Source organism: Sebastes umbrosus, chromosome 7 (assembly GCF_015220745.1).
Source record: "Sebastes umbrosus isolate fSebUmb1 chromosome 7, fSebUmb1.pri, whole genome shotgun sequence".
NCBI classification, from domain to species: Eukaryota; Metazoa; Chordata; class Actinopteri; order Perciformes; family Sebastidae; genus Sebastes; species Sebastes umbrosus.
Genome location: NC_051275.1, coordinates 8,842,828 through 8,867,421, shown reverse-complemented (window position 1 = coordinate 8,867,421; position 24,594 = coordinate 8,842,828). Strand labels below are relative to the sequence as shown.

At 41.7% G+C, this 24,594-nt stretch overlaps 1 protein-coding gene across 2 annotated transcripts in view; it reads left to right on the top strand.

Annotated features, from left to right (window-relative positions):
- Positions 1 to 24,594, top strand: part of sorl1 (sortilin-related receptor, L(DLR class) A repeats containing) — a 90,957-nt gene that overhangs the window by 12,546 nt on the left and 53,817 nt on the right. For both annotated transcript variants that reach the window (XM_037774900.1, XM_037774899.1), the window contains exons 2-6: positions 5,765 to 5,881; positions 6,983 to 7,117; positions 9,862 to 10,023; positions 10,636 to 10,703; positions 18,201 to 18,381. In XM_037774900.1, coding sequence (XP_037630828.1) covers positions 5,765 to 5,881; positions 6,983 to 7,117; positions 9,862 to 10,023; positions 10,636 to 10,703; positions 18,201 to 18,381 — 663 coding nt within the window. The remainder of the gene's footprint in view (positions 1 to 5,764; positions 5,882 to 6,982; positions 7,118 to 9,861; positions 10,024 to 10,635; positions 10,704 to 18,200; positions 18,382 to 24,594) is intronic.

Sequence of the window (24,594 nt, the reverse complement as noted above, 5' to 3'; positions counted from 1 at the left end):
CAGTAATGGCAAATACATACACCTTTTATTTGAAAATAATAAAAAGTGCAACCTCAGGACCTGGTGATTCAGTTCTCAAGATACAAGGCAGTGCACAAATAAAATAAACCAACTTCTATTCAAGTTAAATGAACAGTGGTTTAACCTATATACGCCCCCCGTGAAGGACTGAAGATTTTTATTAATGTACCAATTTAAGTAACTTTTTGTATTGTATTTAGGATGAGCCAGTGCAGATGTAAATCTCGCTCCCCTCATACCACAGAGGAGGGAACTATTAAGCTGGTGATAAACTCACTGTTCCAGTCTGCCGGCGCTCAAGGTCTGACTGAGGAGCAACCCATCATAAAAATAGAGAAATCATTCCCCTCTGCTGCACTCTCTGACTCGTTTGCTGCCGGGTTTACTGAATCCTGTCTGTTCTGTCGGGTATGACGGGTTTGCACGAGATAGCTTTTGGGAGAGACTGCCTGCATTCTGCGTGTGAGCATGAGAGAGACTGACAGAAACCATGGCGGTACAGTAGCCTTGTTGGCTGCCTGCGATGCGCTTGACTTCCACCTCCTCCCTCTAACCCCCCCCCAAATCCCCAAGTGACCACAAAGCTGTCGCAGAGATTGATGGATGGGAGCAGATGAGGAACACCTCTCTGCCACTTATAGAGCCACCTCTGGACTACCCGCCATGTTGTCGTGTGTGAGGGGGGGAAAAAAGGAAAGGAAACAAACAGCACAGGCAATATGCTGAATAAGAAGTATACCATGACCAATACTGAATTCTTATAAGCTGTGCATTATTGTCGAACAAATGCACAGCTCTGACATCATCAGTGTCCTAAATTGATATACATAGATGGGAGGTGTTTCTTTTCAGCTGTTAAGGCTACACCTTCTTAAAATAGTGATGCAATGTTGGACACAGGTTGACAAAGATAGCGTGTAGAGCATGCTGGTCAATGCATGATTAAACAGTACAGTACTTTGTAGCAGTGAGATAATCAACCCTGACTCGCAAAAAAGATTTTCTGATGTTCATCCTTTAACCCCCTGAGACCCGTGGGATCATGGGCGATCCCAATCGACTTTACTGTCTTTCAGAGGCTGTAGCAGGTTCAGTTTTAGAGCTAGAGTGAAGGTCCAGATATCATATTAAACTAAGAAACCTTAGGAATCCATTGGTATTGTCACGCTAGCTTGTCGGGAAGGAGGCTAAGTAGCGCTCCAACGTTAGGCCAAATCTTGGGGCTAGGAAAAACCGGGATGGCCATTTTCAAAGGGGTCCCTTGACCTCCGACTTCAAGATATGTGAATGAAAATGGGTTCTATGGGTACCCACGAGTCTCTCCTTTACAGACATATGATAATCCCATGCAGTTTTGGGCAAAAAAACATGCATTTTTTTTGCATGAATTACAAATCAGTACAAATGTGTTATTTTCACCTATTCTAAAATATTATTAATAATATGTTTAAATATTTCTGCATACTGGGGTCCCTAAACAGTCTTGTAATTACATAAATTAGGTATCACTGTAAAGCTGAGACTCTTGTGGATCCAATGAGCCCAACTGTATTCATGTGTGACGATGTTAGTCCCCATAGTAGCCATTTCAAACTGGAGACCTAGAGCATTCAGAGGATGGATGGCTGTCCTAGGTAGACTGAACTGAACTGAACAGAACAGAACAGTTCGTCAAGGTCTTGGTGTCTTAATGTGGTATTTTGTAGGGATTATTGATCATTTTTATCAGTGGTGCGATTTTGAACAGAACTTTGGGAGTTGCAGTGTAAAACACGCCATTGCCATCAGTCAAGACAGGTGTCATCAAATCTGCCAGGAATGAGGATTAGAACTTTATAAAACCCGTCTGGATGTGCACCTTGGAGTGCAGACTGCCACAATGGTGCATCGTGTGCAGTCATACATTGGAGAAATTCTTTCCCAAATGAGCAGTCATCCAGAGAATTCAGCACTGTTTTGCAGCCCATTTTACTGAGTTAAGTAATTCAGAGTATTTAAGTATTCAATGTTGGATCTCCTGTTCCAGAGTCAGACCCACAGATGAATTCTCAACCGACAGTAAACACTGCAGCTGTAAATGTGTGCGGTGTCAGTAATGATGTACTTGCATACACAGTGCGTTGTGCATTTGAAATCTTAAATGGACCACAAAAATGTTGTAAAGTGGAGCTCCCTGTCTTGGTCTAAATCTAAGGAAAATGACTGCTGTTGGTCTAATGTGCAACTGTAATGCCTTGGTGTGGCCTTGTGTGCTCCTGTGAGGAAGGTCAGTTTAGTGAGAAAGAGAGCTGTGAGACTATAGTTGTGAGCCAAACCACAGAGTCTGTTCTCTGCAGGCTCAGAGTAGCAGTTTATGGAGCTTATCACAAAGATGCTGTGTTGCATAAGAGGATAACAGGGAGCTTTTTATGGTATACAAATGTACCTCATTATGTTGGAGATAGCCCGTGTTTAGTGGTGCCGTCTCGAGCCGCTACTGCACCTGTGAACAGGACAGTGATCATCTATGGATGAGCCCTTGCAGCGTTGACTCTCATCATGCTACAATTTGCTACAACCAGGCAAATTGTTTCCATCTTCACAGTCATCATCATTCTCTAGATTCAGCTGTGTCAGTCCGCGGAGCCGCTGGCACCCTTTTGGCCCGCGCGCACCGCGGCCATCGAGGCCTAAAATGCGGAGATTTACTGCTGCAACACCTCGGCCTGAGAGACAGCCCTAGCTTTTACTGAGGCGGCCCTGAGGGAGGGAGGCAGACTGAGGGAGATGGAGGGGGACAGGAGGAGGAGGAGGAGGAGAAGGAGCGGGAGGCTGATGACTAAAGCAAGAGCTGGAAAAGAAAGTTGTGTATCAGTGAAGCTGGCTTCACGACAGCGTCTGATAATCGTTCCTTTGTTAGAAGCTACATGAGGAAAAAGGTTAAATTTCTGGCAACATATGGTCTAGTCCTGCATGGTGTCGGCTTTGCTGTTGACTGACTACGACTTCAACATCATGCTAAAAGGAAACATCCACACTTAAAGCTTCAGTAGGCAGTATGTTTTTTGTCATCATCGGGCAAAAATTTCATAATAACCTTTCAGCATATTGTAATTGAAGTGTTCTGAGAGAAAACTAGACTTCTGCACCTCCTCATGGCTCTGTTTTCAGGCTTTAGAAAATTTTGCCAATCACAGGTCATTTCAGAGAGAGAGCGTTCCTATTGAGTGATCCTATTGGCTGTGCTCCGGCTGGTGGGCAGTGCTTGGTATTTCTTCAACAGATCTCAACATGGGTGCCGGGTCACAAAGTTTCTCATTTTACAGCTAAACAGTACACTACAAGATGTTTCTGAAAACATTTGAGGAGAGAAATAGGCATTACAGTAACAGAATATTGATTCATATTTGATCAGCGCTGCCTAGTTTGACCGTTTGGTTTGCGAGTGATTGACAGCCGGCTCTCATAGACGGCAGATGGACAGCAGACTTCAGATCAGCTCTGACTGGTTGTTTTCCTCCTGTCTGTGAAATCTTGAAGATGCCATTAGGAGCACCAGAGGACACCGGAGGACACAGAGGCACATGATTTTCAGATTAACTTTCTCATCCACTATTGTCAGGATATAGCGACCGTTTTATAAAAAGAACATTTTTTAATCACATTTGCTCCATTTCTACCCACTGCAGCTTTAAGTCGTCTTCGTCTTTCACTTATATATCATCAATCTCTGATGTTTGATGCTTTCCAGGAGCTTTTTTCGAGATCAAGTGTTGTTATTTTCCAGAATCCCCACTAACACGCCCGTTGTTAACAACCAAAACACAATATGTGTTGGTGCTGCTGTATTGCTTTATAGATTTTGGAGGCCTCTGTGGGTGGTGATATTAGTGTCTCCGCCTTTTTCTTCGATGCACTTCTTGCCTTGTAAGATTATTGTCTAATGTTGGTGCAGGATGGTTAATCCAAACCCTGATGTTAACAACATTACAGGCTGCACTGCCAGCAGCTGTTTGAAACGTTTCAGGCTGAATATTTGATCACTCCTGTTCCTCATGCCATCGCACTGCCCAACGTTTCAGCACTGTCATCCGCAGCATTGTTGTGATAGCAGAAAATACAAACCAGAACTGGGTCGAGGGTTGCGTCGGATCACAGCTGACAGGGGGGTGGGGAGGGGGGGAGTAAACTTGATGTTTACTCCACAGTGTGAGTCGGTAGGAAAGTGCAGAAAAAGCCTTTGAAGCAAAAAAAAAAAAAAGAGCTCTTTCAGAAGAAGCCTGCCCCCTCGCAGAATCATCAATAAAAGATAAGGAAGGGAAAGCAGCAGGGAGATGAGATGGGGATGCAGTGACAATGAAAAAGATGAAATGGCCTATTCATTTTCATTGATCTATGTGCCTGACAGGAGGCGCACTGAGTGGGGAATTACAGTAGTATGTGTCAAGTCATTGTTTTACCCACCCTTTACATGAAAATAAGACAAGCTGTACCTACACATATACTGTTAGAGCTGGATTAGCCAGGTGTTTATGTGGTTAAAGGAAAAGTCAGTCCATGTTATTATATTTATATTGTAATTATATTTTTCTTATTGTCAGCTAATCTTATTAAAAGACCAAAACCAACAATGAATTGAACCATAATGAATACATATTGACGTGTGCTGTCTCAGCTGTTGCTATGGAGAGCCGCCGCTCCCTCTGCAGCAGCGGCGGCTCTCCGCTCTGATCTGAACTCATCAGCCGCTTCTGAGTCACTTCCAACATCCCCCCCCATCCCCTCCGTGTTCTACCAGCCCCCCCGCCTACCACCACCACCTCTTTCTGAAATAGTGGCAGAAGTAGGTATTACAGTAACAGAATATTGATTCATATTTGAGCAGTGCTGCCTAGTTTGACCGTTTTATTGGAGTTCGCGAGTGATTGACAGCTAGCTCAGAGACGGCAAGGCCCCGGCTCGGCTCTGATTGTTTGTTTTCCTCCGGTCTGTGAAATCTTGCAGATGCCATTCGGAACACCAGAGGACACAGAGGCACATGATTTTTTTTTCAGATTACCTGTCTCATGCACTACTGTCAGGATATAGTGACCTTTTTATATCACATTTGCTCTAATTCCAAGTACTTTTCTAAGCAAAAATGCCCAAAATTCACAGCTTCCAGCTTCTCAAATGTGGACATCTGTAAGTTGTCTTAGTAAATATATAATAAGGTTGTAAACTGACTATCTTTGAGGTTGGGTAAAACAAGCTATTTGTTTTTAACTGCTCTGACACATACAAGCTCTACAGCGTGACGTTATCTCAGGTCACAGCCTTGTGTGTTTGCATACCGTAACCATCAAGCCTTGAGGTCGGGTTCAGGTGCTGTTGATCTTTATCTTTTTACAACGGCTGGGTCGTTGAAGGAAGAACGTTAGGGCGTCTTTATTTTCAGAAATGAGAATAAGTGAAATGTGCTTGACTTGGTGCCTGGGTCTAAATCAGTACAGATTGCCAAGCTTTATTGCTGAGGTTTTACTGTGAAGACACAAGTCACTGCTGTCTGCCGTAGCCTCAGATTCAAGCCATATGTTTAGCTGATGAGATGTCTACATCAATTCTTGTGACTGTCAGCAGATCAGGTTGATTTGTAATACTCATCCTTCTTCCCGAGTGTGAAACATTTTCACAGCACAGTTAGCATTAGTCTGCAGAGAGTTCCTGAGTCTGCTTGCCTTTTTCCCTGAGGTGCATCTTCAGTTCAACCTGTTTTGTCCTGCAGGCCAACCTGAACGACTCTCACAACCAGATGGTGGTCCACTGGGCGGGAGAGAAGAGCAATGTCATCGTGGCCTTGGCTCGAGACAGCGCAGGAGCCACTGGGCCCAAAACCAGCTCTGTAAGTACACCTGAACACATCCATGCATAATATATATATATAGGAAAACTAAAACTAGCACATAGCCATGGCCTTTTTATATGCTGTTATAACCTCACATGGTGTTGATGGTATCCCATCAGTATTACCCCCCCTTTTCTGTTTAATCTTAGTCACTCATTTGCTTCAATAAAGCAGCAGTGCAGCAGAAGGTGTGTGTGTTCACACTTGTCTAACATGTTTCTCATGTTTCTGGTGTTGCTATGATTGTTGAGCCACAGATTAAGTCCACCATCTGCTACATTAACACACACACATATACACACACACACACTTCAAAAAAGCTGAAACATAGCATGTCTCTTTGCCTGTGTCTGTTTCGACCCACACGGGCTGCTGTGCAACTCATCAGCTTTCAGAGCTTGCCTGAAAAACAGGAAAATAAGAGACATAAACTCAGGTTCCATAAACAAAAAATACAAAAAATACAAGATTTGATCAAAAATAGTTGGGCTTTCAATATTTAATCGTGGTTAATGGCATGATTATCCATAGTTAATTGCACATTTTTTATCTGTTCAAAATGTACCTTGAAGGGAGATTTGTCAAGTATTTAATACTCTTATCAACATGGGAGTGGACAAATATGCTGATTTATGCAAATATATGTATAAATGTATTATTGGAAATCAATTAACAACACAAAAAAATTACAAATATTGTCCAGAAACCCTCACAGGTACATCCCCAAAAGGAGATGTGGTCATGCGAGCCTACTCTGGATGACGTATTGCCGGTCTGATGTGTAGAATTTAGCACCTTTAATTACAGTAGCAACAGCTGAGAAAATTATACATGTGACATTAGAGCAGGTGAAATCAGCGGTTGCCCACTTAAATTTTCATTTGCTAAGCTTGTTAGGACGCAGTTAATTATGTAATTAAAACGGAGGTGCTTGTGATTTGAAAAATGCACTCTTCAAATCACAATTTTGACATAAAAACGAATAATCGTTCAGCCCCAATCTACATGCCATAATCCAGAGCCATGTTTTTTTGTACAGTTATCACAGACCACGAGGTGCAGTCGTCGATTACTCCCTATTCTCCTCTTTGTCTCCAGGTCTACGTATCCTACGACTACGGGACCACTTTCACACTCGTCTCAGAGAAGTTCCAGCTCTCAGGGGTTAAGGCCAAGGAAGGCAGCAAGCAGGTCATCTCCCAGTTCTACCACAGCCCTGCAGACAACAGGAGGGTAAGTAACTGCTCCCGGGCAATGAGTAACTACACCGCTGAAGGTGAAGTTATGAAAATGAGGTGAAACGCACAGCAGAGGAGTCTCTGTAGACAAGACGGGAATCATGTCAACTGCATGGTACATCACTGCTAAACTTAAAGGTCCCATATGCTCATGTTCAGGTTCAGACTTGTATTTTGTGTTTCTAATAGAACATGTTTACCTGGTTTAATGTTAAAAAAATACATATTTTTCCTCATACTGTCTGCCTGAATATACCTGTATTTACCCTCTGTCTGAAACACTCCATTTTAGTGCATTTCAATGGAATTGCAACGGAATTGCGTTGCTAGGCAACAGTTTGGGTCCATGTTTACTTTCTGTCAGCTGATGTTATTTACATCCACTGCAACAGGAAATAAACTGGGAAACACATTTAGAATGTTTATGTTTAAAAACGTGTAATGGTCTAAATAGTGTATATTTGTGACATCACAAATGGACAGAAATCTTAACGGCTTGTTTCAAACGTACAATTTCTGAATACAGGCTGTGTGTATTTCTCCGTATATCGAGCGTTTTGATGGTTTAATAGTATTTATAAAGCACTTAAACCTGCTTTATAATATAAAAGATATATAATATATAATATTATATATACATAATATGAGACCTTTAAAGAAAAGGTGGCCCGATGCCTTCCAGTGAACCTCATGGGCAATTAATGGGCTGTGTTTCATTATTTTGCTGCATCATCATTACCTACTAGGGGTGTAAGAAAACATTGAATATCGTGATATTACGTTTTGTGATACTATATCGATTCTCAACAAGCCCCATTACCTGCAGGATTTCATATTTCACCAATTGGTTGCTGTGTGCCAGAACAGCAGAGAAAACAGCAGTGAACATAAAAAGCTAAGTCCCTGTCTGTGGAGAATGCACATGGTTTCACAGGGCTGACAATGTGTCAGGGGTCATTTGTCTGGCTCAGGTGGGTTCAGCATGAGATGGAGCGCAGCAAAGGAGGGTGAGGGAGCGGATAAGAGGAAGTAAACAGAGACGAAGTGGATGGTGCTGTGCAAATATAGGTTAGGTCAATATAGGTTAGGCAGACAGAACAAAGAGTGGGATCTTTTCCGTGTTTCTGCATAATATCAGAAAGCACCAGGAGTCCCATAATCAAGTGAACGGAGCTTCACTATGTCTGCTGGTAGACACAAAACTCTGAGTAAAGAGTCAGAGGTTATTGACACCTTTGCAATCCAGACTTTTAGAAGAATGTAACAAGCTGTATCATCTTTTAATCACTTCTAAATCAAACTTACTTTAATTAAAAGTGTATTTCTTCCCCCCTTATTTTCATCTTGTGCTGCATCTTATCTTATCTTCTAAAGTGTTTTTTTTTTTTTTTTCTGTGATGTGTCCCAATGCGTATGAAACTAGATGTACACAGATACCTGTACTTGTTTGGAGGCCAGTGCCGGTCTAACATACACGTTCTTTGTATCAGTTTAAGTGAGTCAGAGTCAAGAGATATGGCCTGAAATGCGTCTAGTCACACAATAGTTTCAAAACTAATCAGATATAACTCTGGTTCTCTTTGTATTGAACATTTTCCTCATCCATAATGTAACTTTGTCAGCATATGTCAAGATGAGGATGTAACGTTAATAGGGCTGTCAATCAATTCAAATATTAATCACGATTAATCACACATTTTTTATCCTTTCAAAATGTACCTTAAAGGGAAGATTTGTCAAGTATTAAATACTCTTATCAACATGGGAGTGGGCAACTATGCTTGCTGTATGCAAATGTATGTATATATTTATTATTATAAATCAATTAACAACACAAAACAATGACAAATATTGTCCAGAAACCCTCACAGGTACTGCATTTAGCATAAAAAAACATGCTCAAATCATAACATGGCAAACTGCAGCCCAACAGGCAACAACAGCTGTCAGTGTGTCAGTGTGCTGACTTGACTATGACTTGCCCCAAACTGCATGTGATTATCATAAAGTGGGCATGTCTGTAAAGGTGAGTCTCGTGGGTACCCATAGAACCCATTTTCATTCAAATATCTTAAGGTCAGAGATCAAGGGACCCCTTTAAAAATGACCAAGCCAGTTTTCCCTCGCCAAAATTTAGCCTACAATAGGAGCGTTATTTAGCCTTCTTCCCGACAGACTACCATGACATGGTTGCTACCAATTCCTTAAATGTTCTAGTTTCACATGATATCTGTACCTTCATTCTAGCTTGAACCTGCTATACAGCCTCTGAAAGACAGTAAAGTCAGTGCGGGTTTCAGAGGGGTTAAAGAATGCTAAACGTATTCAGTGGAGAGTTTTACTTTAATGTCAGTAATCATTTGTGGATAACGGGCTACAAAATCCTCCAAGTGGGTGTAATAATTTTTAAGGCAGTGTCTTTATTTCTTCTCTTAGTGTATCATGTGTCATTAGTGCAGCAATACTGCTCCCTGCTCACACAGAATTGAGTGGTTATTGGGAATACAGTGACACAGCACATGAAAGCGAGCTGAGAATAGTGGGATTAGCACAGTACCATTACATAATCAAACTTTGTAAGTGGGCTGGGGAAAAGCATGTGTTGACGGAGCACTTAATATGTAAGACTCTTTGCATTTCTGAATTAGAATTTGTCTAAATTAGCTTAGATGTCATATTTCTGTCTCAAATAACGTCTAGCTTTTGTGCTGAAATGTCTATTTTCTTCTTCTTCTTCAGTACCTTTTTGTGGACTCCACCAACAACTACCTGTGGAACACCTATGACTTCTGTAAGAGCGTCGAGGGCTTCTCCCTGCCCTTCAAACCGACAGACCTGCTGCTCCACAGCAGAAGATCCAACCTGGTGCTCGGCTACGACAACTCTCACCCAAACAAACAGGTAAAGACTCCACCTGCAGCGCCAGTTTTATCTTCACGGGATGCAGTGACAATCACTGTTGTCTAATCATTATCGTCGTTTTATGATCCAGTCTCAAGAAAGACAAAGGCATAAAAAACGATTTGAAGAGTGACTGCGTGAAAGCTGCGCTGCCTTTTTGCTTTTTAGTCACTTCTTGTAGATAGAGAGGCTCCGTACATAAAATCATGGTGTTAGTATGGTGGAATATGTTAGTTCCAGTTCATATTCAGGTTTCCATTGACTTAATTTCCTTTTGATCAGTAGAAAAAGACTTCAGTTAAAGATTTGTTGCTCCTATCAAATGATCAGCACTTGTGTTATATAGTACTTCATCTACAGTATGTGGTAAGAGAAGAAACTATTGGTTGATTGTGATTTTCCATGGAAGCTTTTTTTTAGGTTTCCTTGTCTTTAGTTCAAGCACAATAGCGGCAAATGCCTCTCCAGTGTTCTCCTTGTGACATGTGTATGAGCCAAAACGAAGGAATGAGCCTGACCTACATTTTTACAGTACACCATCCCCCTCTTCTTCTTCTTCTCCTCCTCCTCCTCCTCCTCCTCCTCCTCCTCCTCCTCTCTCCCCTCCTGTAGCTGTGGAAATCAGACGACTTTGGGGAGACATGGGTGTTGATCCAAGAGCATGTGAAGACCTACTTTTGGTAAGACAACCGTTGTCTCAGCTCACGACAAGCATATACTGTATGTGGAAAAATGTACCTATACTCTGTGCTGCCTTCAGTGATCCAGTATATGGAGGAAAGAGTAAATACAACCTTCCAGAAAATACCAGTTTACTCAGTATCACTAAAGAAATATGATTCTAGTGAGCTTTTAATTACTATCAAAATACTGTTTCATATAAGCTTCAGTGTGGTAAATTCTGTGATGCTTTATTAATTTATGGCTGCATGGTCATTACATTAGGATCATAGATGACACTGAGCTGGTTGCTAAATATCTGGAGCACAGGGAGTTTCACTTTTACAACAATTCAGCAGGTCAGAGATGCTTACCTCCCTGTTAATATCCACGTTAAGAATAATTCCTGGTCCAAAAAGTATATATATATATATATATATATATCGGTATATATATATATATATACACACACCGATCAGCCATAACATTAAGACCACTGACAGGTGAAGTGAATGTATACTGTATATGTCTGTGACTATATATATATATAAAATGTAAAATACAACCTTGAAAATACATACCAGGGCATAATTATTTGCTTTATTTTTGTTGGTGGCGTATAGATTAAAGTGGCAGTAGGCAGTATATTTTTGTCATTATTGGGCAAAAATTCCATAATAACCTTTCATCATATTGTAATTCAAGTGTTCTGAGAAAAATGGCTCTGTATTCAGCCTTAAAAAAATCTAGACTAGACTTTGACCAATCGCAGGTCATTTCAGAGAGAGAGAGCGTTCCTATTGCTGTGGTCCGGAACTTGGCGTTCCTTCAACAGATTTCACAATGGCTGCCGCGTCACAAACTCTCATTTTATAGCTAAACATTACACTACAGGAGAACATTTGAGGAGAGAAATAGGCATTACAGTAACAGAATATTGATTCATATTCGATCAGCGCTGCCTAGTTTGACCGTTTGTTGGAGTTCACGAGTGTTTGACAGCCGGCTCTCATAGACAGCAGACCTCCAATCAGCTCTGACTGCTTGTTTTCCTGGGGTCTGTGAAATCTTGCAGAGGCCATTAGGAGCACCGGAGGACACCGGAGGACTCAGAGTTACATGATCTTTTTCAGATTACCTGTCTCATTTTCTGCTGTCACGATATAGCAACTGTTATATAAAAATAACTTTTTTAAATCACATCTTCAGCTCCAATCTCGCCTACTGCTGCTTTAATGTACTGGCAGCAGTGTGGTGATCATCTTTACAGTGCTGATAGACTGTGTTTATCTTTTGGGAAGGGCAAGTGAATTGGAACAGGACCAGACTTGAGGGCTGAAGTGGTTCATGTTTACTTTCACTTTGTCAGGTTCTTTCTAGCCCCTTTCACACATCCTGTTCAAAGCAGGACTGTTACGCCATTATTCCACCTCGCCTTTATTTACAGTATAAAAGGTACGGAGATGAACACAGAATCTCTGTGTAAAAGGGCTCCAGTGTGTGTATGTGGGGGTGTATGAGCTGTTAACAGTGGCCCTACTACTACTTCTCATGGCACCGAAAACTGAAGTATCAACAAATGATCATGTATTTGAATTATCTGAATGTCTGCGTGTCTCAACACAAAGGACAGTAACTTAGCAACAGGAGGATGAGTTGGACAAGTTCAGTTAAGTCAGGGTTTATTTCACAACAATGACCCGCTAGCTGTACATTATCCCACTTATTACACGGCTACCTACATAAGAAATCAATAATTTGACACAAAAACGGTCCGCCAGAGTCCGACATCAGAACTGCGCCCATAGTAACGGTCTGCTATAAAGAAATAACAGACCATAGAACGCTGTGATTGACAAATCAGAATCGAGTATTCAACAAAGCCGTGTAAAAAACAAAACAGTAGAGTTCAGTAAAGAAAGGATGTTATTTGCTTTATTTTAGCCTAGGGGTGGGCGATATGGCCAAGATCTTCTATCACATCATCATTATCATATGTAATTTTATATCACGGTAACGTTATGTATCACAATGCAGTGATTGTTCTGTAAATTCAATGAAGAAATGGTTCAAATGGTGAACTGGTAAAAGTCACGCAAATTTGTATTTAAGATTATACCAAAAGAACTTTTGACTTTTCCTGCTAGATTCGCTCGTCTATCATTTAAAAAAGCTGACAAAACCAAACAAAACAAACCACAGTGTGCAGAAGTCTGGTAAACATGTAACCAGAGTTGTTCTTCCTCATCATGTAACCAGAGTTGTTCTTCCTCATCTTGGGTAAGGATGCCTCCTCCTGCTCTGTATTTACAACTTTATTGTCAATCTACCTTGGAAAGACATCCATCCTCTGAATGCTGTAGGTCTCTAGTTTGTGGCTGTAAAGCTTCATGAGGCCGTGATTATCCTAGAGGTCACCACAGGTCATTTTATACAGTGAGTCTTACAGTCTCAATACAATGAAATGGCTAGTATGGGGACTAACATCATCACACATGAATACAATTGGGCTCATTGGATCCACAAGAGTCTCAGCTTTACAGTGATACTAATTCATGTAATTCCAAGACTATTTAGGGACCCCAGTATGCAGAAATATTCAAACACACCATTTTAGAATAGGCGAAAATAACACATTTATACTGCCAAAATATACTAAATAAATACTATAATAAATAAATATACCAAAAATTGCATGGTTTTTGCCCAAAACTGCATGGGATTAGCATACAAATGTCTGTAAAGGGGAGACTTATGGGTACCAATAGACCCCCTTTTCATTCAAATAACTTGAGGTCAAAGGTCAAGGGACCCATTTGGAAATGGCCATGCCAGTTTGGAGCGTTATTTGACCTCCTTGCTTACAAGCTAGCATGACATGGTTGTTACCAATGGATTAGGTTTTCTAGTTTCATATATCTGTAGCTTCACTCTTCACTAGCTCTAAAACTGAACCTGCTACAGCCTCTGAAAGACGGTAAAGTCGGTCGGGATCGTCTGTGATCCAGCGGGTCTCAGGGGGTTAAAGTCTTTTCGACTGCACTGTTGCCACCAGCCAGACAATGAATTTAGTGATTGCATATCCCTTTTCCGTGCCAAGTGCTGTTACTTTAAATTTAAATGAAAGCAGTTGGCAGTGCTTAGGACTCTAGAAAACAAGGGCTGAGGGAAAATGAGGAAGCGGCACTGAGCAACACCATCAGACAACCACTCCGGTGTCTGCTAGCTGCTAAATGAGTATTCAGATGAATAAATGTCTCCAACCACCTCCTTTTCTATGCATCTCCTGCTGTCTGAGTGGGCGCTAGATGGAGACACCTTTAGACAGATCACATGTAGCTGGGTTGGTTGCCCTCACCGCTGCTCCTTGGTGAGGCTAAATTACTCTTTCGTCTGTGAACGGGATTCTGTCACTGATGAAAAGATAACACACGCACATTGTGCCTGCACACACCCACCGTCAAACTTCACCTAGATCATGTTCACTTTATTTGCAGAGCTGAAAGGCACTTGAATACTAATACAGTGGAAATACAGGAAGCATTTTTTTTTTAAATATGATAACATCGACAACAACAACACTTCCTCATTCTTTGAAAACAAAGCTTATCAAAATGTATCCAGGGCAAACGTTTTGGACTGAAATTCATATTCAGATGTTTATATGTGTGTTGGTAATGAAAAACAGATCAGGTAAATGGACTAAAACGTCCTAAATGAGAGTTTCAGATACATTTTAATCACTTAAAGCAGCAATAGGCGAGATTGTAGCAAGTACGATTAAAAAAAAAAAAAAGTTATTTTTATAAAACGGTCACTATATTCTGAGAGTAGCACATGAGACAGGTAATCTGAAAAAAATCACTCGTCACAGAATTTTTAGTTTTGTCATCCTACGTTCATAGATTTCCTAACTATTTAACCATTGATGGCATTAAGCAGTCAGACAATAAGATCTGATAAAGTCTGTTAAACCTACACCACTGCAGTGGTACACCAGCCAAGAGTAACTGCAAATTATCTGAGGACAAAGGCAGCACAAGTAAAGATTGATCCTAAACTCCCCCCCCCTGTGGCTCCATCCAATTTGGGTCTAATCCTGTTTGTTCTGGCTTTAACAAAGGGGGTTTGGTTGTGCTGCAGATCAGTCTTAAGGCATTGAAAGCCAAAAAGACTAGAGTTTGACTCTAAGCCTGCTGCTGGATGCGTTTAAAACCAACCCAATCTGATGGGTCGGTCACCCAACCAACTCCTAATCCTCTGATCTCACTGCTAGGAGACAGACTGAGTAAAATCCTCTGTGCATACACTGAGAAGTACAATCTCTATATCCATAAGGATTACAGACACTGCTACAAATCCTGCAGACAGAGAGATTTTAAATGCATTGAGAGAAACAAAGGGAACATGGGGGAAAAAAGATGAGGCAGAGGGGGAAGGTTATCAAGAAAACATGAACTGCTCAGGAAAGGGGAAAAAGCAAATATCCCTGTCTTGTGAAGGCTTTTTTGTTTTGTAAAACAGACCAATTGACATGTTGACTATAAGGGCTGCTGCTTTTGATTAAAAACCCTCAAACTACCATACAAATGTGTGTGTGTGTGTGGGGGGGGGAAATCTGTCTGTAATGATATGATCATATTCAATCAAATAAATCTGCAGTTTATTGGCTGAATCTTGTCACTGTGATCTATTGGGTGCCCTGTTGCCCTATAAGTAAACTAGCCTTAAAGGTAAGGCTATTTGCTGACTTTGTAAAATGAAACCTTACTTACTAAGTTACCGTGTGACGTTACCTTGTGACGTTACCGTGTGACGTTACCGTGTGACGTTACCGTGTGACGTTACCGTGTGACGTTACCGTGTGACGTTACCTTGTGACTTGGGCTGTTACCTTGTGGCGTTACCTTGTGGCGTTACCTTGTGACGTTACCTTGTGACGTTACCTTGTGACGTTACCTTGTGACGTTACCTTGTGACGTTACCTTGTGACGTTACCTTGTGACTTGGGCTGTTACCTTGTGGCGTTACCTTGTGGCGTTACCTTGTGGCGTTACCTTGTGACGTTACCTTGTGACGTTACCTTGTGACTTGGGCTGTTACCTTGTGGCGTTACCTTGTGGCGTTACCTTGTGGCGTTACCTTCTGGCGTTACCTTGTGACGTTACCTTGTGACTTGGGCTGTTACCTCGTGACTTGGGCTGTTACCTTGTGGCGTTACCTTGTGACGTTACCTTGTGGCGTTAGCTTGTGACGTTACCTTGTGACGTTAGCTTGTGACGTTACCTTGTGACGTTACCTTGTGACTTGGGCTGTTACCTTGTGGCGTTAGCTTGTGGCGTTACCCTGTGGCGTTACATTGTCATGTTACCTTTTCACTTCAGTGGGGCAACATGGGCTCTGTGAAGGAACCAAACAACATTAATTTTACAATGTAGTTTAGGAATACACTGTGTGGGTTGCGTTTAAAATAATTAGTATTATGTATTTGTTAAATCAAATTTGAACAGTAACAGCCTTATTGACTAACTACTATATGAATATTTAATAGGGCCTGAAGTGTTCACCTCAACTATTATGCCTCGTTTCATTATACATTTCTGTGTCATTGCATTTGAGTAGCAATGAAAGTTTGGCCCGAAAATAGTCACATTTATTAAAACCGTCGCTGTTGACAGTTCAATCTAAAAAGAGTGGTATTTTCCTTCAAAAACATTTCTGGGAAACTCCAGTCGAATGACAAACAGAACTGGCAGAAAATGAGAAACTGCCAAAACAAGGGAGGAAGGGTGTTTAGGAAGGGTTTAGAAGGGGCAGAGATCCATTCAAAGGAAGGGACAGAGACAGACCGCGAATAGCCCTCCATGCACTCTCAGCCCAGACAGTGTCCATCAGTTGAACAGGGACCTTTGAAAGAATGCCACAGAGGCAGAGCCGAGCCGAGACACTGCTCTCTCTGTTTAGCTCTCGAGACCCCGGAGGAAAACACACTGATTTGGAAGGCAGACGATAAGACCCAGTGAACCTCCTTCATTCATTCTGGCTGACTCTTCGTGCCACGGTTTCGGAACACCCTTGGTGTTCACAAATAGTTTGACCGTGCTGATATTTTCCGTTTGAACATGCTGACAGTCTGTATTTAGTGCTGACATTTATTATCTTGAAATGTTGCCATTGTTTATAGCAAAAAAAAAAAAGGATTATTTGTGCGAAAAGCCTCAGAAACAGCTCAGTCAATGCCAGAATAAGTCAGTCATTTTAGGTGATGAACTTGAGATGTTTTTCAGAGATGGTGAGTAAAGTTCTCCACGCTGGATTGATAATCGTAAATGAGACATCTAAAGGAAATCACCCTGGATAGCAGGATATGCTGGATACCATTGCATGGCAAACCTAGATAAAGATATTTTCCTCTGTGTGCAGTTTAAGTTCACATTCCCTTCATGTCTGGGAACTGTGAGGGGAAAAAAAACACTCTTGAGGAAAACTTACCACAGGGGGTACGTGCAAACTTCTCACAGAAGGAACAGGAGTGCGATTCAACCCCTGAGCCGTCTTGCTGTGAAGTGACGGTGCTAACCACTGAACCACTTTGTGGCCCTTTGGGAAATATCAATAACAGTGTTGGAAATAAACTTCTTTTACCCATTAGCCAAAGTGACTTTGGCAAAGTCGGTGGCAGTGTGCACCTTTTAAAGTTGGTTTGCAAATGTGATCTGCCAATAAACACAAAGAAGAAGAAGAAGAACCTTCCTCTGATTGGTCGAGAAGATACAGGAGGAGACATAGCTAACTTTTAGCTAACTTTTAGCTGACAGCATCCGCATCAAGCCCCCAGGAAGAGCGCCGGGTTTTGAAGCAAGTTTTACATAGTGGCCAAACGGTGGCACTACAACTTCCGTGTCCGTCACGCAATGCCATTGGGCCCAAAAAGACTTTTTCCCATAGACTTACATTTGGAAAAAGAGCTGTCTGTAAATCAGTAACTTTGACAGCCCAAGTATAAATACATCTTTTGAATAAACTGTGTGAACATATTGTCTTTCAAAGCAGTATTGAATTATCGTCCAGCCGTAACCTCAATAAAAAGACAAAATAAACAGCAATATTTATCATTAATTGGCAGCTACAGAGAAACCCTTTTGTGATGAGACATATAAAATGTTCATAAAATGCAGGCCCACAAAGACGGAACAGGAATCCCCCATTTTGACGTTGAGAAGTAGGTTTCAGTAGATGGGATGCGTGGAGGAGGGGGGTGCTGAAATTTGGATGTAGGCCTACTGCACTGACTTAAGTGTGTATAATATATATAAGTTATGTTTTGCCATCCATAAAGACTATATACAGTATGTTATTTCAGGAAGAACTGGATAACAAAATGCTTCTCCCATTTTCATCCTTCCTCCCTCACATGCCCACCCCTCTGGACTTCCTTCCCTCCAATCTACCCCTCCAATCCACCCTCTGTCCCCCTCCTGGTTCCTTTCCTCCCGCTCTTTTCTACCCCATCACAGGGGCGTGGAGCCTTACGACCCCCCCACCACAGTGCTGGTCCAGAGACACGAGCCCCAGGGTGTCTCCACTATACTCAGCAGCACAGACTTCTTCCAGAGCGAACAGAACCGCACGGTGATCCTGGAGCAGGTCGATAGCTTCCAGCTCCGAGACAAGTACCTGTTCGCCACCACCACACGGGTAAGAGAGCTGGGGGAGGGGCAGCTGACTCAACGGTTTGAACATGTCTGGTTAATGAACTCATTTTGGTTAATCTTGGCAGGGTGAGGTGTCTGGCCATTGTGTTACCTTTGAGCTCAAAACATGGAACTTTTTTCTAGCACATAAAAGTTGTATTGCCTAAAGGTGGTAAATGTGAGCTCAAACAATTAGCTGATTTATTGATTACTCAACAGACAGATTATTACTTTTAAATACTCATGTTTTTTCCAGTTTTGTATCATTGTAAATGGAGTAAATTTGGCTTTATGGACTGTTTGGAGCTGCATTTTGAGATTCGGGAGTATGTATATTACTCATTTTGGCGGGCAAGCCAAATATATATACTGTATATATACGTACATATTCCATATTCCATATTACTCTTCTAATCTGGACTGCAGCATCAACATTCAGGAAAGTTTCTCAGAGGCTGCCGCTGCAGTGTGAGCAGGCAGCAGCTTGACAGCTCTTCAAAAGTCGAAGCCAAAACGTCTGGATCGCCCCCTGGTGGCTTGCTGTTTAGGAAGTGCCTGATTTGATATGCAGCAGAGTTTTCTATGAGCGTATATTAACCTCTTCCACTCTTTGATGACGCCAGCGTCCTCGGCCGGCTTTACTGTCTTAATGGTATCTCATGAAACTAGAAAAACCTAACAAACCGGTACCAACCACGTCATGCTAGCATGTTGGGAAGGAGGCAAAATATCGCACCGCAGAGGAGGAAAAACTGGCATGGCGATTTTCAAAGGGGTCCTTTGACCTCTGACCTCAAGATAGCTGAATGAAAATGGATTCTCTGTGTCCCCCTGAGTCTCCCCTTTACAGACATGCCCACTTTATAATAATCACATGCGATTTGGGGCTAAAACAATGCAGTTGTTTGCATGCAGTATAAATGTGTTACTTTTGCCTATTCTAAAAATGGTTTCTTCATACTGGGGTCCTTAAACAGTCTTGGATTTACATAAATTAGGTATCACTGTAAAGATGAGACTCTTACTCTTAATCGTATTCACTGTTACTGATGGAACGAGGTTGGTCCAGTGGGGTGTTTGTCAGAGAAGAGAAGAACTACATTCCTCATGTTGTCTGTAGTTTCCCCATGGTTAAATAAATATCACTCCCCACTAAACGTCTTTATTTAAACTGTGCCAGACATCAATAGACAGAAATATAATATAACAGATGCCAATAGCCATTTCCTACTGTGCACCTGCACACATTTTTAAAAGCCTACATTGTATTATAGTTAAAAGCACTGTAGTGAGCAGCCAGTTTCCCACCTCAGCATAATGTGCTGAGTATAACAGACGTTAGATAGATCAATATTTGGCTGGCGGCAATGTGAAGCGCTGTACGCTTGTCATTGTAAGTCTCCAGTGTTTGTGTAGAAGAAGCCTCAGTTAGGCAGCAGACAAACAGACAGCAGAGCAGATGGTGAATATGATTTGGATCTCATGTCCTCCCTTGTTTCACAGGCTGCCACGGACACATTTTGCTTTCCACCGCATCACGTGTCGGCGTGGGCCGACGGCAGCCTCTCGCTGCAGTGTTTTAGAAACAGTTCATTGTAAAGAGAGGTCGGCTGTGAAGGATCCGTCTGATATGATAATTGATATCACACGGTTCATCATACGAAGTTAATGCATCTAGCTGTGCTTCAAATCTCGATGCTGTGACTACTCATCTCCGCTTCAGCTGAAGATTGATATTTCTCCACATAATAATTTTCAGTGCAATCCGATGCTAAATATGCAATGATCTGAATGACTGAATCTGCTATGACTGTGTCGCTATCTCAGGGCCCAATCGGGCAAGTGATAAAACAGAATTAAACTGGGGCTGTCAAAGTTGGCGCAATAATAACGCGTTAACGCAAATTTGTTTTAACGCCACTAATTTCTTTAACGCTTTAACGCAACTTGCGATTTTTAGGTTGTAGCGGCCTCAGTTTTAAAGCTATACTGCCATACTAAAGCTTGTCAGGAAGGAGGTTAAATTGCGCTCCAAACTTACGCTAAATTTTGGCGAGGGAAAACTGGCTTGGCCATTTTCAAAGGGGTCTTTTGACCTCTGACCTCAAGATAAGTGAATGAAAGTGGGTTCTATGGGTACCCACGAGTCTCCCCTTTACAGACATGCTCACTTTATGATAATCACATGCAGTTTTGGGGCAAGTCATAGTCAAGTCAGCACACTGACACACTGACAGCTGTTGTTGCCTGTTGGGCTGCAGTTTGTCATGTTATGATTTGAGCATATTGAGCCTATGCTAATCTTTGTAAATCTACACATATATAACTACAGTATAATATGTTGTCATAGAAGGGTTAATGTCGAATCATTCGGACAGTGATAGTGATCTGGCCTCTAGAAAGTGCAGGAACAGTCAGCACGACTTTAGACTTTGATACTGAGATATCTCGTTTCTATTTGTATTAGACCAGAACAGGCCAGATCGGGGAATTACGGGAAAAACCTGTCAGAAGGGGATTAATCATTACCTCAATTAAGGGTGTGTGTTATGCTGTTTTGATACACTGATGCACTCGAAAATATGAATCAGTTCTTGTGTTAACTGCAGAGACCCAAGGCTCAGATCGTTAATGTACATAAAGGGTCTTTTGCATCTCCACCAACTTCTTTCTCCTCTGAATCTGATTTTTCACCTACAGCAGTACCTGTGAGGGTTTCTGGACAATATTTGTCATTGTTTTGTGTTGTTATTTTATTTCCAATAATAAATATATAAATACATTTTCATAAAGCAGCATATTTGCACAGATGTAGCTGCTGAAAAGTAAAAAATAGTGCTGTAGTGGGTTTTTAACTGACTGTCCAATGCAGGAAGTTGAAAAGTTGTGCATCAGCTTAAGTAACAACTTTTCACAACAGAATATTGTTGCACACTAAATAAACATGTTAATACAGCTTCTTCTTTTGGCACTGGTTTCATTTAATGATGCAGTCAAAGTTCACCACTGTTGTTTGAAGTGATTAGGACATCATCAAAACTGTGCACATTGTCTGAGAAAGACATTCAGATTATAGATCCGATTGGAAGCTATGAAAAAGGTAGCGTTGACCTTGAGTTCAGATTATTTGGTGAAACTATCTACAAGGTTAAGAATGAACCTTTTACACTCAATACAGATCTTAATTTGCACTCAATGTAGCAATATCTCCCCAGAACCTCTGTGCTAAATCCCAAAATGTCTGTAGATTGGAGAACAAAACCTTCTCAAATTAGTCTGTGACCTCGTACTGATCCATCTGGGGCTTGCTGACATGGAAAAGACAGAGAGGCTTTGAGCACAAGAGGGCAAAATAACACTGCCGACACTTGGCCTGTTTGTTTGGGTTTTCTTTCTGCAGTGTTTCCTCAGAGACGGCCGTTTCATCAGTGGTGCATGTGATGAAGGAAGTCAGCGGGGAACACTTACCATTACTTATATTCAGATAAGCTCTGACAGTTTAATGTTGCAGTTCAAGATGAGAGATGGTTATTGATAAGTGCCTGCGTGCTGTCTGTTAAAGCTGCGGTAGGTAGAAATGGAGCAATTAGGATGAACAAAAGTTATTTTTAGAAAACGGTTACTATATGCTCCTAATGGCATCTGCAAGAATTCACAGACCGGAGGTAAACAACCAGTTGGAGCTGATCTAGAGTCTGCCATCCAGTCGCCGTCTGTGAGCAGCTGTCGATCACTCGCGAACTCCGACCAAACGGTCAAACTAGGCAGCGCTGATCAAATATTAATCAATATTCTGTTACTGTAATGCCTATTTCTCACCTCAAATGTTTTCAGAATCATCTTGTAGTGTACTGTTTAGCTGTAAAATAACAAAGTTTGTGACCCGGCAGCCATGTTGAAAACAGTTGAAGAAATACCAAGCACCGCCCACTAGCCGGAGCACAGCCAATAGGAACGCTCTCTCTCTGGAACGACCTTTGATTGTCCAAAGTCTTTCGTCATTGGCTAGATTTTTTAAGCCTGAAAACAGAGCCATGAGGAGGTGCCGAAGTCTATTATGAGTCCATTCCACATACACCGTCCTGCTGCTGTAAATACTCAGTTAAGAACCAAGTGTGTGTTAATCCACAGTTGAAAATAGCCTCCAACAAATGCATAATCCCCCCAAAAAAACATGGCCTTATACAGATCAATTATGAGATTGCTTCTTGAACAGATTTCACGATCAGCAGATGGATTTATTAGCGGTTTAGCTTTCAAAATCATGCTAAAATCACATATCTGCTATTATAAAATCCTGTGGATGATTAATTTGCTTTCACACCACAAACGAACTGCAGCAGCGTCCGCTTGATAGTGGACTGAGACCACGGTCTCGGTTTGGTTGTTTTGGTCCGCACCAGGGTTCAATTGACAGCTTTCACACCAGCCCAAACGAACCATACTAACCAGGCAAACGGACCTGAGTTTGTTTTAGCCGAACCAAACAGGTAAGGTGTGAAAGCACCCTGACGTAGTCTGCTTCCAGACCTCTGACTCACCACCTTTAATCTATGATTTTTGTTCAGCACTTTAAATAGGTCTGGTGGTTGTACCCATTTCAGCTAGTTGGAAAAACAGTTGACCAATCAGAACTTTGTTGGCAGGATTAAGAGTAGTCTTCTTTTTCCTATTGGCTGTGCTGCGGCTGGTGGGCGGTGCTCGGTATTTCCTCGACAGATCTCAACATGGCTGCCGCGTCACAAACTTTCACATTTTACAGCTAAACAGTACACTACAAGATGTTTCTGAAAACAATTGAGGAGAGAAATAGGCATTACAGTAACAGAATATTGATTCATATTTGATCAGCGCGGCCTAGTTTGACCATTTGATGGAGTTAGCGAGTGATTGACAGCCGGCTCTCATAGACGGCAGATGGACGGCAGACTCCAGATCAGCTCTGACTGGTTGTTTTCCTCCGGTCTGTGAAATCTTGCAGATGTCATTAGGAGCATCGGAGGACACAGAGGAACATGATTTTTTTCAGATTACCTGTCTCATGTTTTATAAATATATTGTTTTCTAATCATATTTGCTCCAATCTCACCTACTGCTGCTTTAATGGGATTTCATGGAACAGTAATCTATATTGCCTGCCTTGTCCTTTTAAAACGCATATAGAGAGCTTCCCAGTGTTAAACAACAGGGTTTGCTTACAGTGGTTGTCTCTGACCTCCCTACTCCCTGAATATTACCTCCAGAGCTGAACAGAGCTGAACAGAGCTGATGAGACCAGTCAGACAGACCAGTACAGCCCTCAGCACAGCCACTGCCTGTGGGGCTTGTTATGGAAATGGTTTGTGTGCGGAGAGGAATGGAACAGATACAGACTGACGTGTCACAAAGCATCGGCTTTATTAGCCACTCAACGCTCGCAAGTAACTACTGCTAGCAGAGCTATCTGTATTTTCTACGATGCTCATTAGCTATTAAAAGAATGAATCTTCTGTCTAGTGTCAGTTACTTTCTCTCCTCTTCTGTCTTTTGGCTTGCACTAATAGGATTAGATTAATGGAATATCACAAGTGCTTTTGGCAGTGCCAAGCTGCTTAAGCTAATTAAATAGCCAGAAATGGAGAGTTTTTATCTAACAACAGGGATCCTGAGGAATAGAGTGCTAATCAGACCATAAAGAGCCCAGCCTTTGGTCCCATCGAGGAGACCCGGGGAAGATAACAGGCTTAGTAGATGTAATGGGGAAGTCGATAAGGCCCATTCCTTCGCTTCAGTCCTTCTCATTTAGATCACAGATTCTCTCCAAAGAACGTCTGGGACAGATGGAGAAGAAAACAGGAAGTGGAGATTGGAGAAGGAAAGATTCCTCTCATCAAAGTGCAGCATACTTTCTAGTGGTTTCTGAAGCTCTTACTTACTTTCAGTTCCTTAAACAATTCAGTTTAGTAAATACCTCAGACTGCTGGAAATTCCCGGCTGCACTGTCCTCTACTGTGTTTTGGTATTTTACAGGACATTCCAAGAATAGGTACGCTGTTGTTTAGCGTTACATATTTCCACATTGACAGTTGCTGTTGTTGCTATTCTATTGTTTCTCAATAGAGAAAGTAGTGGTATTATTTATTCCCTCATTCTAAACCAGTCAGAAGGGTAGTATTGTTTACTTTATGCAAATGAATCACACATGTTTTATCTGTTCAAAAAGTACCTTTTAAAGGGA